The sequence below is a fragment of the Martes martes genome, assembly GCF_963455335.1.
Source record: "Martes martes genome assembly, chromosome: 11".
Lineage (NCBI taxonomy): Eukaryota > Metazoa > Chordata > Mammalia > Carnivora > Mustelidae > Martes > Martes martes.
In genome coordinates, this window is record NC_137899.1 from 63,539,893 (window position 1) to 63,554,795 (window position 14,903).

Below are 14,903 nucleotides of genomic sequence, written 5' to 3' on the forward strand. Positions count from 1 at the left end.
ATCCAGTTAAACATAAGAGATGCTCCTTTAATGCTTATCAAACAAAAGCACTCAGAGCAAAGAACTGTGCCGGTAGAGGGGCGCCTGGGTGGCTCAGTCAGTTGAGGATCTGACCTTGATTTCAGCTCAGGTCATGATCTCAGTGTCGTGAGATCGAGCCCCATATTGGGCTCTCCACTGGGCATGCAGTCTGCTTGGGATTATCTGCACACACTCTCTCTCTAAAAAAAGAAAGCACTGTGCTGGTGGAGAATACAAAGATGTAGAATGTATGGCCCCTGCTCTTACACATGTCACTCTGACTTCCCAGGACCGTTGCAATCTTAATATAACTGTGCCCATGTTTCACAAGACCCTCTTGTCTTATCCCCTTTCATTGCCGTTCTGCTTCATCTTTCTTCATCCAATGCCTCCTGCCGTAAAGTCTTTCTTGTTCTCTTCTCCTCTCGCCTTCTTTTGAGCCATGCCTCAGGTCCCCCGTTCTCTATAAGGCCCTTCCTGACATCTGCACACCTGCCACATCCGTGATGGGTTCTACCCATATGGTACCTGGCCCGTGCTTCCTCAAATTATTAGGGATACGAGCGGCCTCACTAACAAAATTGTAAATCCTGCTGAGGTAGGAACGATCTCTAACACATCTGATTTCCCCAAAGCTAGTCAACAAAAGACCTTCATACAACTGGTCCATAATGAAGCTGATGTGAGTTAGATTGGGAAATCTTCCAAGAAGGGTGACTTGAGCTACTCAAAGAGCAGTGTGGTTCTGAAAAAAAATAAATAAATAAAAAAGAGGCAAAGGAAGACAATGTTGCTTGGTCCAAGGAGCTAGAACAAAGGCACAGAATGAAGAGAAAACCAAATGTGTGCTGGAAAGCATATAGAAGGCAGTCAGACTAGAGAAATGGTTTCATGCTGGGGAACAAAGGTGGAAATTCTTCTGGTAAATAGGGTGTTGTCTGGTTGTAAACACCTTAAAATCCAGAAAGAGGGAACCAACTTGATGTATGACGATCATCTCAGGTTCCAGTCAAAGGAGAGGTAGTCGTAACTGGGATCTGTGTTAGGAGAATTTCAAGACCGTATTTTTGTTCACCTGAACAGAAGGTCATGAATAATTAGTGATAGTTGCCGTGGGTGCAGCGCTGGGGAATTGAAGCAGGCGTGTTACACACTTGCCATGTCTATTAGAGTGAGTTATGAGTGGTTTCTGAGGAGAAAGATGACAGATTCCGCTGTTTATCTTGGCGAGAGGAAAGAAGGGGCACATCTTGGGAAGACGCTCTTGAGAACTCGGGCTTGAGGTCGCCGGGGCTGGGGCTCCGTGCTGGAAGACGGGGGAGGAGTCAGCTGCATCCGGGAAATAAGCCGCTAGGAGAGCGGAGAAGAGCAGAGCATGGCTGGCTTCAAGGTCTTGAGGCTGAGTGTCAGGGAGAAGGAAGAATCTTTTATTTTGTAAGAGTGTAGATTGAAATCATGAACAAACTGGGAGAAATAAACGCTGCCGAGGGCCTCTGCTCCGCATCTTGGTCATGCAGGAGTTAAATATACAGAAAGCTGCAGAATGCTATTATTTTAGAGCCCTGTGAAAATGTAATTTGATTAGTCTATTGGACGATATTCCAAAGAACCAAATGTCTTCCATGAATCAGTCAGAAATGCTTAGGAAAACCAAAATAAAAAATGCTTTCTAAGCCAATAAAGGTGCTAATTAGTGCCTTCTGCATATCTCACTACATCTTCCACAGTAATACAGTTTGCAGGGTTAAGTGTGGTGTCTGCTGCCTCAGATGGCAGAAGTCCACCTCACAGTCGGGAGGGCGGCTGGAGACTCAGAACTGGCATTTTAACCCATGCGATGGGATGTAGTGAGTAAAGCGGGGAACTTTTTTCTTACTTTGATTCTCTTCCAACTCAACCCTTATGAGCCTTGAGCCTTGGGGAGAAGAGGACATTATTATTATTTTTTTTTCTTTCTTTCTTTCTTTTTTTTTCTTTCTTTTCTTTTTTTTTTTTGCTTCGTTCATCCACCATTGCTTTTAAAGAGTGAAATCTGGTTTTAAAAACCTACTAAGACTGTCATAGAAGGAAAAAAAAAATGGAGAAAAATATTGAGACCAAACCATTAGAGACACAAGAAGGAGGTAAGGAGACCCTAGAAGGCAGGGTCTTATGGGATGGATACAGGCACATTTCACAGCACGATGCCTACGGAAGCTTGAGGAAACACAGGGTACCAGGAGCAGTTTGTCTGTCCCATGGTGGCATTCCCTAGGTGTCAAATTCCTGTGCTCAGGGGCAGCAGACTCAAATGCTCCCGGGAGCCAGGCGGATAACCGCTAATGAACCAAGTGAGTAGGATAGAGACTGCACACGTTTGCCGCACATGTGGCCTCCGATGCATTGCTTTCCAAAGAGATCTGGGCCGATGCTGTCCTATCTTCGAGTTTTAAGGAAATTCTAGGAACCCCAGGGCTGGGGAGAACTGGGCCGCCAGCTGGTGCCTCTTGGTTCAGGTTCATCGTTGAAAAGGGACAGAGGGAACAAGGACCCAATCCTGACAAGCCCAGGAAGTTTATCTTACAAATTAGCAAAGTGGAAAAACAACAACAACAACTGAACCAAACTAAGACCCAAGAAACCCTCCAACAGGCAAGGAATAATACTTTCATTCTGTCTTGTGAGACTCTCAACCGCTTGGTCCCAGCACTGGAAAGGCACATCATGGGTTTATGTTTTTCACTCCCTGTGACTCTGAGGTGACAGGGTTCTATTTGTTCCATAGGGCAGACATTCATGGAAACTGCACTCTCGCTACCTTCTAAAACTATAGTTGTGTGTTCTGGGCTTAGTTAAGAACTCACCGTCTGCGCATACCTCATGATGTGCTTCAAGTCTTTATCTTTCTAGACCAGTGTTCTTGTCCCATTTAGCAGGGTCACTGAGCCTTTGAAAAAACAGCTGTAAACTACACGTGTTCTTATCTCCACCCTCAAAATTTGGCACTCAGAGGCAAGGTCACAGATACCTAGAGGTCTGTTCGTAGTATCCTACCCAGACAAGAACTCTGGCTCTAGACTGAAGAGCCCTTTATTATTTTCAACCTTTTTTTTTTTTTTGTATGTTTCAATCATTTAGGCTTGCTTTTCCAAAATTTCTCCCCACCTGCATATATTTCTTACAGTGAAAAATTTATACTTTCTCATGGGAGTGCTGGGTGGCGACATTTCCAGTTTTATACATGTCACACATTCGCAACCAGAAAAAGCCACTGTGAGAGGAAATGAGAAGGCTGGTGAACTTTCGGAGGAACTGGCCCATGTTCTGAAGGTTTCCCTCTGCAGACGTCTGCTGCCGCAGCGTTACATCGTGACACAGATCCTGAAGGCTGCCACGGCTCATTCCGGAGCCTCCCAGTACTGAGCTCTTCTAGTCTGTCCTCAGCACCACTAACCAGACAAATGGACTGTCGGCGTCATCTCTCTCACATTTATTCGTGTGCTCAAAATCCATGTCCCGACACATACATATAAACTCCTCTTTCTGGTTTTCAAATAAGCTACGGACATTCTGTTGGCAGTGTGGTGTTTTGAAAAGAAACAACAGCAACAAATAAAAATAAGCTGTGGCATCCTGCTGGCCGTGCGAAATACATTTAATCTCTCTGAGCCTCAGTTTGCTTCTCTGTTAAGTGGGGATTCATAATACCTATTTCATAGATTTGTTGTACGAATTAAAAGGGACGGTGCATGCAACACGCATAGCCCACTGACTCCTATAAAGTTAACACTAAATAAATGATGCTGTTATTGCTATAATCAATCACCAAGGGGACAATGTATTCCCAGATCTGCTACTTTTGACTGCGTGATCCTGGGCTCATTACTCGACTCCTGTGAGTCTGCTTCCTAATCTGAAAAATCAGGATAGGTCCTAAATTTAAGACTGTCATGAGGATTAGGAGATACAAATGCATGGCGGGTGCTGGACAACTGTGGGGTCCTCCGTGTATCCTTTTGCTTATCCCCACACTCACTCCTTCATCTTGTGGACCACGAGTGAGTCTTCCAAAATGCCCTATGCTCTCATAAGACTTGCTACAGACACACTTTGTGCTTGGCCACACCTCTTTTCCATCTATCAAATTCTACCCCTTCTTAAAAATCCAAGACGGGGGCACCTGGGTGCCTCAGTGGGTTAAGGCCTCTGCCTTCGGCTCGGGTCGTGATCCCAGGGTTCTGGGATCGAGCCCCATGTCGGGCTCTCTGCTCAGCGGGGAGCCTGCTTCTCCCTCTCTCTCTCTCTGCCTGCCTCTCTGCCTACTTGTGATCTCTGCCTGTCAAAATAATTAAATAAAAATCTTTAAAAAAAAAGAAAATCCAAGACACATACCAGTTTCTCCATGAAACCTTTGCGGGCTACTTCCTTTGCCATTGACTTCCGTCTTGACTGAACAAGTACATTTCTTCACGTGGTTGTCACACCATTTAGCCATTAATTACATTCTGTCTTGATCGCTGCAGAGATGCCTTCTACCTCATGCTGATACCATCTCAGATACGGAAATCAATCCCATCTTCATTCAGACGAGGACCAGAAAACCTATCTTAAAGGAAATGAAGCTCCTTAAAAGAAATGAAGCTTTGATTAATTCCAATCTTTCTTTGTTGCAGTTTCTTTACATGAACAAGAAATGGTGCACATGACCGTGAAGGACTACATGAGGTAGGTGGTGGGACCTGTGTGGCTTCACTCCAGTATTTTAGAGCCACATCTTTCACAAATGAAATGGAAGTGAGGAGACTTCTTAATACCACCATGGAGCTTGGGGTCTTGTCACTGGTTTAGCCACAGCACCTACAATGCTTTCACGACCCTTGAGAGAGATAGAGGTTCTTTCAATGTCATAAAGGGGTGAGCAAATTCGATCAACAAACGCTGGCATGGGGGTGGGGAAGGAATTTAATTAAAACACATGCATGGGGTTCTGGGTAGTTCAGTTGGTTAAGCGACTGCCTTCAGTTCAGGTCATGATCCTGGAGTCCCGGGATCGAGTCCCACATCAGGCTCCCTGCTCAGCAGGGAGTCTGCTTCTCCCTCTGACCCTCTCCTCTCATGCTCTCTCTCTTTCTCTCTCTCTTTTAAGTAAATAAATAAAATCTTAAAAAAAAAAACCAACACATGCGTAAAAGGCATTTGACTATAAGACAACTGTCCAGAAGGACCTGTTCATGAAAGAGTTGCTTTCGTATTCTCACATTGTCAGTGTTATTCATCACCATGCTCTTTGCTGGGCAATAAGACAGTTGACTTCTGAAAAACATGGCTTTGAACTGTGTGGGTCCACCTACATGCAGACTTTTTTTCAAATTCAAGTATAATTACCACACAGTTTTGGTTTTTGGTGTACAATGTAATGACGCACTAATTCTCTACATTTCTCAGTGCTCATCAAGATAAGCATACTCTTAATTCTCTTTCACCCTTCCTGGTACTCACCTCCCCTGTATTTAAGAGTCTGGGACTTTATGTTTATCTTTTTTTCCTTTGTTTGTTCATTTGTTCTGTGTCTTCAGTTCCACATATGAGTGAAATCACATGGTATTTGTCCTTCTCCAACTGACGTATTTTGCTATGCAGATTTTTTATAAGTAGACTACAGTACTATAAATGTGTTTTCCTTTTGATTTTCTTCATAACATTCTCTTTTCTCTAGCTTACTTTATTGTAAAGACAATTTTTTGTATATGACATATAAAATATGTGCTAGTTGACTCTTCTCAGTAAGGTTTTCGGTCAACAGTAGGTTATTAGTCGTTAAGTATCAGGGGAGTCCAAACTTATACATAGATTTTTGACCATGGCGGGGGTCAGTGCCCCTAGCCCCCATGTTGTTCAAGGGTCACCTGTGCATAAGATTTCCAATGTTACAGGTAGAAAGCAGTGAGAATCTCTTAATATGAGGGTAGACAAATCTCAAGGTGGTGCCTGATAATGGGGACAACAGCATCACCTCAAAACTTAATAGTCTTGAGAATTTTTGAGGCCCATCCCAGACACTCTGAGTCAGGGAACCTGGAAGTAGGGTTCAGATGATTCTGAGAAACATTCTGGTTTAAGAACCACTGGCATAGACTGCGAGCTTTTGGAAGTTGGGAACTCTGCCCCCATGCCTCAGCCACCCTTGCATTTTCGAGATAATCTCAACTCACTGAAGACCAAATATTCAATACTGTCTCCCTGTGAGTCCCACCCATTCACAATCAAAATGCTACTTTGTCAGTTTTCCCCTCTTAGCAGATTAGCTATTTTTGTTGCCCACAGAATCAGAGAGCCCTAAGGGACCCCAGAAGTCTCTCAGGTAACTTTCTCCTTTTGTTGAAGAGGAAAATGAAAGCCAAGGTCAGTGACTCGCTCCTGCTCTCCTGGTTTGCTTAGAACCGTGACTACACAGGGATTCTCCTGGATCCTAGGCCTGCACAGTTTCTGAGTGGCTCTGATGAACATTACAAAGGGAGGTGTGATCCTCAAACCCAGAATGAAACAGAAATATGGCAGGCTTAATACAAGCTGAGGGGAGGCAATAAATAAAAGGATATCTTCTGCCTCTCTTCAGGGCTCCCAGCAAACTCAACCATCTGTTAAAACCAGAGTCTTTATTGTTCAGAAACATATACTTTCTCCACCTTAACGTGGAAAAGCAATTGAACAAAGAGGCAAAGACCAGCTATTCTGACTACCTGTGGGACGGGGACTAAGGCAAATTCAAAACAACTTGGTCTCTTAGGGAAACATGATATCTACATGGTGTTCTTTGCTTAATTCCAATCTCGTGCCACCTGGCTGTTATAACTGATGAGGATGGATGTGTCAATGCTGTATCCAAGCTCTATAACACTGAACTATGTGACAACAGGGTTTCATTCTGTTTGGAAGTGCCTCCAAAGGACTTGCAAGGCAGGCCTCTTTGGATAGAGTGACACTTTTTTTTGTGGTAGTAGAGGAGTCGGTTACTATTGCATATGGATGGCCCCCGGAGCCCAGGAGACAGCACTGAAAGATTGTGAACCATGCAATATGGAACCCTTCACCATTATGGGAATTAAGACAGAGTCACGTCAGTGATGGCTCGCCGTACCTCTTTCACCACACAATTTTAACTTCTTCAGAAAGTTGGTGCCTAGCAGAGCTGTGTTCCTGAAAGGTTCCCCAATGATTTGCCATCTGTCAAAAGTGAGACATTCTGTCACCTTTATAATGAGCACTAGCGGGCACCTAACACTTAAATTCTCACACCTTCTGTAACAAGACACTCTTGGAAAGAGGAGCAGCTTCTCCACGGCATGCTCTCTCTTCCTCAAAGGTGTGGCCATTATGGGATTATTAGAAATGAGGAGGAAATGCAAATGTTCGCCCTGGAAGGGAAAGATTCACAATGATCTCCCAGGGGACTATCTAAATCAACACATCTCATCGTTGGTATTTTCCCCAACTGTAGATCTCTGCATCCGTTTTCAGAAACTCCCACCCTTTCCAGAGGGACCAGTTTCAACTCTTGCCATTCTGCTGCAAGTCTCCCACAAAGGTACGTGATTTCCAGGCACTTGTCAACCAGAGAAATCATTCGGTGTGACAGTAGATTTTATAAAATTATAAATAGGCCCTTGAGAAATCACTTGTTGAATGAACAGATGAGAAAATGAATAAAGGATTTTCAAAATTCCAACTTGCAAGAACAAGGTAAAAGATTCAGTGACATCAAACTAAATATCTGCCCATGGGGAGATGGCCAAACAGACAATTGGCCAACCCATTTTATGGAATTCTATACAATGATAAAAGGAACAGTCAGAGAGAACTATATACATTAACTTAGAACAATCTTTGAGTCATATTTTTCAGGGGAAAAATCAAGATGTGGAAAGATACATAGAGTATGCTACTATTTATAGAGTGAACCAGTAACAACTAGAAAGCATATATGTAACAGAAAAATATCTAGAAGGATAAATATAAATTTAGCAGGAAAGGAGTCAGGATTGATAGGTGTAATGGCTAAGGGGAAAGAGAGCTTTATGTATAATATCATAAATTTTTAACAAGGTGAATATATGTATGTGTTTCTTGCATAATTAAATATAAATAAGAAGAGTTAATGATATTAAAAATATGTTTAGTGACAAATCAACCAACAAATACATTCTTAGACATGAGGTTGTAAGCCTCTGAAAGGCAGAACTATGCCCTGTTCCTTTTTGTGCCATGGGTGCCTAGCAGAGATCATAGAACATGACAAATGTTCAATAAATATTTGTATAAATGGGCAGGATAAAAATGTGTACAATGAGGTCAATACGATCACAGATTAAACCTTTCAGATGCAATTTAGATTTCTTGCAAGAATTTTTTTCTCCCTTGAAACTTTTTTATGTTAAGATATCAAGGGATTGGAGGGGGGAGGGGGGCAGGGAGAGGGTGGTGGGTTTAGGGACATTGGGGAGGGTATGTGCTATGGTGAGCGCTGTGAAGTGTGTAAACCTGGCGATTCACAGACCTGTACCCCTGGGGCTAATAATACATTATATGTTAATTTAAAAAATAATAATAATAATTAAAAATTTTTAAAAAAAGATATCAAGGGATTGGTACCCCTGTTCTCCAGCTATTTCCAATGATTAGGATATCCAACCTGAGCCATTTAAGCCCTCCAGTAAGAGTTTTCGGCTTGTCTTTTCTTCCTTGATGGAAATCGGGAGGCAAAGCACCTGATCTCTATGTTACATAAGAAAGTGTGAACGTGATATTGGGTAATGTGTGGTAAATGGGCCTGCCCAGGGAGACTACAGGTGATTGTTGCTCAATGTGTGAATGGCTAAATAACTGAATTGTAGTTAATCCAATTTAAATGATGAAGTCATGAAAATAAATCACCCAAACTATCTCAAATAAGCTCCTTAGGGTTGAGTGGAAAGTAGAGGCAAACAGGGACTTGCAACGAAAGAGCCAAGCAAACCTAGGAAAACCTTATCAAAAGTTCTGCTTCCCATACGGTCCATGAGTTCTAAAAGGTCAAGAGCACAGTCACCAAGGAGAAGGTCAATAATTGGGAAGAGTTCGTAGACATAAATAGAATTTCCAGATAACCAAAGTTTATTATTTTAAGTGCCAAAACTGAGTCAAACAATTTGAAGAAACCATGTCTTATTTCTCACCCATGTTAAAAAAAAAAAAAAACCCAAAAAACAAAAAACCAGAACATATTTTAATTCTACTTTGGGACTGAAAATCATTACTTGTATCAGTCCTTGGAGTCTGCATTTCGCACTATGGTCAGCAGATCTCTGTAGCTGATGAGGCCCCCAGACTGATTCTCTTTAAAAACATTCTTTTTTGAGTTCCATTCCCTACAGGTTTTTGGTTTTTTTCTTCTGTTTCTTATTGCCATAAACTACCAGTTCTTTGTGGTTATCAGTGTATTGCTTCTGGTTTCTGACCCACAATCTCCCTGCCCTACCTAACGTAACATTTGCCTATTATGAAATGGAAAGTCAGGTAAATAAACTCATGGCTCTTGTACAGGAAGTACAGACAAGCAGTCCCTGAGTGGGAGTGATGGACTGTCCCTTAAATAAGTATGTATGAGCTCTGTAGACACACCATCTTGTTGTCTATTTAGATTCCTCTTTACTCAGTTTCTGGAAGACTGGGGCAGGAGTGGGGGCAGGAAGGGCAACTGACAGAAAAAAGACCAGATTTTGTTAAGTGAACTGTTACCGGATAAAGATATTCATATTTTTACCACAGCATTCCTGAATGGCTGGAATTTTGGGAAAAAGATCCGGTGGAGATTCTCTTGGATCTGGGGTTTGGTGCAGATGAGCCCGACATCTGCACACAAGTCCCAGCCAGATTCCTGGGTTGTAGCTCAGCCGCCAGAGGAATCAACATCCGGGTCTTCCTTGAAGCTCAAAAGCAGCGAATGAACATTGAGAACCCTGACTTGTACAGTAAGTGGGGGCTGCGTGGTTTCCGAATCTCAGCAATGGGGCTGAGTGTCCAGATGAGAGACGCAGTATGAGGAGGAACTCTCTGGAAAATGTGCGCTATAGCAATCGCCCCTCTCTTGCAGCAGCCTAGAACAGGGAAGTGTCTGCTGCAGGTTCATGTGAGTGTTTTGGGGAAAGGAGATCGCTCCATGTTGTCCTCCTATGTTGACTTGGCCCCGTCATCTGGAATGTCACTGGTTGCAATAACAAAGAAAAGGGAGAAATGGAGAATCATACTTGAGTCTTACTTCTTTCTGCTCAGAATTTACCCAGTGATATCATTGTCAGATTTATTTGTCCATAATCAGTCACATGGCCACACTTAACTCTAAAGGGTTAAGAATGTGCCATCTCACCATATGTCCAGGGAGGGGGAAAAAAAAAAAAATATATATATATATATATATACCACTGAACAGCACTAATATATACCATAATCACATACCCCGGAGAGAGAGGAACCAGGAGCTGAAAAATCTTATCACCAGTCACAAGGTAAAACCTTAATTTCCTCTTGTCTGAGGCTAGGAACATTTCTTATTTCACTATGAGCTATAAGTGGTAGGTGTGAAGCTGTCACATCTCCAGATTTGTGGACTAACTCTGCCTAACCCTCTTCATTATCATGCATACTGCTATTTTTTTCCCCAACTGGTGGTCAATGGAATACTTTTCTCTAGGAGGTTAGCGGGATGTTCTTGGAGCGTTTGTACTATGCTCAAGTAACTTGGAGGAAAGATACCTGGCAGTTGAACAGGTTTATTTACTTCAGAATTTGCTTAATATGCCAAAGTGCACTCTCGATCTCCTAAAGAAGATGCCAGGCAGCATTTTCAAAATTATTTAAATACAAAACCCCCTCTTGGAGGAGCATTGAAGAGCATCTCCTCCATGAGATAGAGTTAGCAGAATTCTGGACTGGAGAAAATGCCAAAATTCTGTTTCTGAAATACATTCTTTAAATAAATTCATGAAAGTCAAGTGAGATACAGTGTTTTTCTCAAACAAATATCTCAGATTTTTCATTTTAGTCTCTGTTTCCCCATTTTCATGTGGGTGAAATGGGTCTCAAATCTCAGCAATGCAATTTTTTAAAAAAGAGTATATATATCCCTGAAGGTATTGCAATGCCATGTTTCTTTACCTTTTAGAGGAAATTAGTATCCTTTGTTGTCTCGTCCTCCAAGCGGTAGGGAGATGCAAGTTCTTAGATCAATTCTTTCTTTGGAGACAATAATAACACTTCTTGTTATTTGGGGAGTGTTTGACCTGAACTGTGAAGTAGACATTTTGCAGATGAAATTGACACACGGATTATAGAAGACCCAGGAGATGGTCCCTAGTCTTGTGATTGTGCCCCTACTCTTATTTCCACCATCAACACTGTGCTAATAATGCACGCTAACTGTTCTCACTCAGCACTTACCTGGACACTTTTGATTCAAGAAAACTGAGATGGTCAAATGTAAAACAAGCAATAATAAAATTGGTTGGTTGTTCTAAAAACAGAAGGGAAAGTATGTCTCATTCAGAGTCACTAAAATAGCTTCAAATTCAAAGAGATAACAATCAATTGGTTCATTGCTCAATCTCCCCAAAGGCAAAAACAAACAAACAAGAAACAAAACAAACAAAACAAAACAAAACAAAAAACTCCCACACATCTAATACCACAAGATGGTGTTCTTTGAATTAACTAACAGTTAAATGGATAGATTTTATCTTAGTCTAAGTATAACAATTCTGCTATAGGATGGATGTTAAGACAATCATAGAAGTACAATTATGATTCAGTCATACCCTGGGGCTCACCAAAAAAAGATTTCGTTTCAACTAAAAAGATTGCATTCTGAAAATGCAATCAGAATGCTTCTAAAAATACCCAGAACCCAAGAGTTCCTCTTGGTCTTAAAAGAATGTCATGATCTTCTGTGAAAGGTCCATCACAGTGTTTAAAGTAGAAGGATCAGTAGTCACTGTCCCCCTTTCTGGTGAAGGGAGCAGGTAGGTGGAAGGATATGCTCATGGGAAAGTCAGTAACATTGCTCTACTGGTGCAAACAACAGAACAGAGGCCAGTGTCCTTTCCCACCAACGTGACCCTTGACCACTGTTGAGCTGTGCAACCTGGCATGTTATCACTGGGGTTGAGAAAAAGGCTGTGTAATAAAAGCAAAATGTTTTTTTTCCATCATTTTGGTTTTATTATCTGGAGATACCAAAGCTGTTTTTCGCTATTTTCTTTCAAAGTGGCAATGTGTCCCACTAGCTGCACTGGGTTCCATCCATATGATAATGAAGTCAATACTTGCATATTGCCTAAATGAGCCATCCAGAAAGACTTACAAGTTGAAGAGCTGGTTCATGTAAAAAGGCAAATGGATGTTCACATTAATGGCTGTTTTCTCTTGGACGGTTGAAGACAATATATTCCTGTCCTGAGACTTACACATTTATAACTCTAACTACTGGTATTTGTACAATATTGTGCTTTCTACACAGATGTGAGGGACACATAGATGGGATTATTACCCTCTTTCTCCAGATGAGGAAATTGACCATTTACTTACTATGTGCTTGGCACAGGTGCTAGGCACCATATTTCTATTAATTCATTTACTCTGACATCACACTTGCAGTGATTGGTTGACCTGGGATTTGGAACCAGGCCTTCTGACTCCATATTCCATGATCTTTGCAAACTGTAAGTGACAGTATAGGTGAAGATGATGGAGGTGATGATTAGGATATCTACCACCTAGAGCCATGGAGGAATACGTAAGTTCACCCCATATGAAAGAGCTAGGTTCACTCTTTTTCATTTAGTTTCATATACAAGATTCAGATTCATCCTCGCCTATAGTTTTTATGAATTCACACATAAAAACTACAGACATATATGAATTTAAATATTTATATTTATATTTATATTTAAATATAAGAGGTGTTCTCTTTCTGCATGACACAATGGCATCCTTATGTTGGGGAATCACCTCCATAATAACCAGTGGCATGTACTGAGAAAAAGTTCAAGAGCTTCAAGAGCTTGTAGTCCTTCCGACCTTGAAAATCACATATGTCACCAACTTTTTCAATTTTGACTACATTTATGCAGTTTCATGGAAAGGACCCAGTCTAAAAATTCTGTGTTCGTTGTATTGTTCAGGTCGCTTCCAACAGCTGGAGATCCTGGACCATGTAGCCAATGCCTTCTCATCTTTGCTGAATAATGTTAACATCCTGCAGAACAAAGATGAAGAGGAAGACGGAGGGGAAAATGTGCGAAGAACCTCAGTGAGTGAAGCCAATGGACATCGGAAGAGAATGGGTAAACTTTTCAAGAGAACTTCAAAGCAGAGCATTAAGAGAGATTGTAGCCCAGAAGCATCAGAGTCACTGAAGATGAGGGGCAAATTTTCCATCACCTCTGCAAAATCAGGAGGGTGTGGAGCAGAGTTACCAGTTGTGACAAACAACCATGACCAAAGCCATTTGTCTCCTTCGGCAGAACACTTGTCTCTCCAAGCCTGCAATGATTTGGTGCCCTGTCATGCTCCCCGAGCTCTTGTGAGCAAACGATGGCCTCGCTCATCCACACTGGCTAAGAGGGCTCCTCTTTCCTGTACGTCTGAGGGCTCAGTCAAGGACAGAACTGAAAATGTACACTCCATTCAAACTAACAAGCTCAAGAGCTTGTCTCATCTTGCAAGAGAAGCACTGGACTCCTTTGAATTGGAAGAGGTCAGTGTTATACCTTCACACTCAACTTCTAAGGGAACAACCCTCCCCAAGGCATTTTCTGCCTACTACATTCAGTTGACCCCTTAATCTTTTAACTTCCCCAGGGTTATATGTTATTGGTCCAAACTCTTGTTTTTGTTTTGTTTTGTTTTTTTGTCTAGGACATTTAAGGCCATTCTAGCTTGCTTCTGGAACACTCTCTAACTTTCCTTGTTTCACCATCTTAGAGGGTCAGTTCAGCTACTTCCCACTCGATGTAATTGCCCACCACTTCCACTCTGGGTTCTCACAGCCTTGGTAGGGAGCGCTTGTATAACAGAGACTGTACATGTGTGTTGATGATATCTCCCCTGCTGGTCTGTCAGCTCCCCAAAGACAAGGTTTTGGCCTTAAGATGTGTCTTGGAAATAGTTTCCCCATGATGCCTCGTGCAGGGTCTTGGGCAAAGAAGTAGGGACTTGGGTTTGGTTTTGATTTTACAGGACTAGTATTTTGTTTGCTTGCTTTGGAATTTATTGATAGTCACATAACTTGACCTCCCTTGCACAAATATATATTCACCATTCTGTGCAAAGAGAACTCACCGCATCAGCCTCATTCCTAGGCCAGTACACCTTTCTGGGGCTGATCCCACCTTCTTCAGGCGCCTGTGCCTTTGGCATTGTCAGCCTCATTCTATGCGGCCATGACTCAACTCCAGAAAAGTATGAATGCCTTTGAGGCTGAGGCGTAGGGGTATATCTCCCATTTCTGGTTCTCCCTGGGCTGCACCATGACGCAGCACCCCTTGGCATGGCTTTTGTGGGTTGACTGAAGTTCACACATCAAGTGACTTCTTGCCTCCATCATTTTTACCACATCTTGTGCCGCCTGGTCACCATACATTCTGTTCTTAAAACATGGGCGTGAAACATGTGACAGGGAAAAGATTATACTTTTACAGACCCTTTCCCCACTCATGCCTCTTCACACTGCCTGTTCTCTCCTCTCCAGACCATTAATTTCCCATCCACCCATGGTGAGAGCCTTGTAATCCCATAGGCTTCTCTCTCCTGAGTGGGAGAAGGCTAACATTGGTCAATAAAGAGTTTTTGTTCAACAAAACAAGAACAACAAC

The 14,903-nt window shown here is 42.2% G+C and overlaps 1 protein-coding gene across 1 annotated transcript in view; it reads left to right on the plus strand.

Annotated features, from left to right (window-relative positions):
- Positions 1–14,903, plus strand: part of ITPRID1 (ITPR interacting domain containing 1) — a gene marked incomplete at its 3' end in the record, with an annotated part of 69,464 nt that overhangs the window by 6,833 nt on the left and 47,728 nt on the right. The window contains exons 4-7 of the mRNA XM_080818945.1: positions 4,674–4,725; positions 7,499–7,585; positions 9,805–10,007; positions 13,212–13,786. Of these exons, the coding sequence (XP_080675071.1) occupies positions 4,674–4,725; positions 7,499–7,585; positions 9,805–10,007; positions 13,212–13,786 (917 nt within the window). The remainder of the gene's footprint in view (positions 1–4,673; positions 4,726–7,498; positions 7,586–9,804; positions 10,008–13,211; positions 13,787–14,903) is intronic.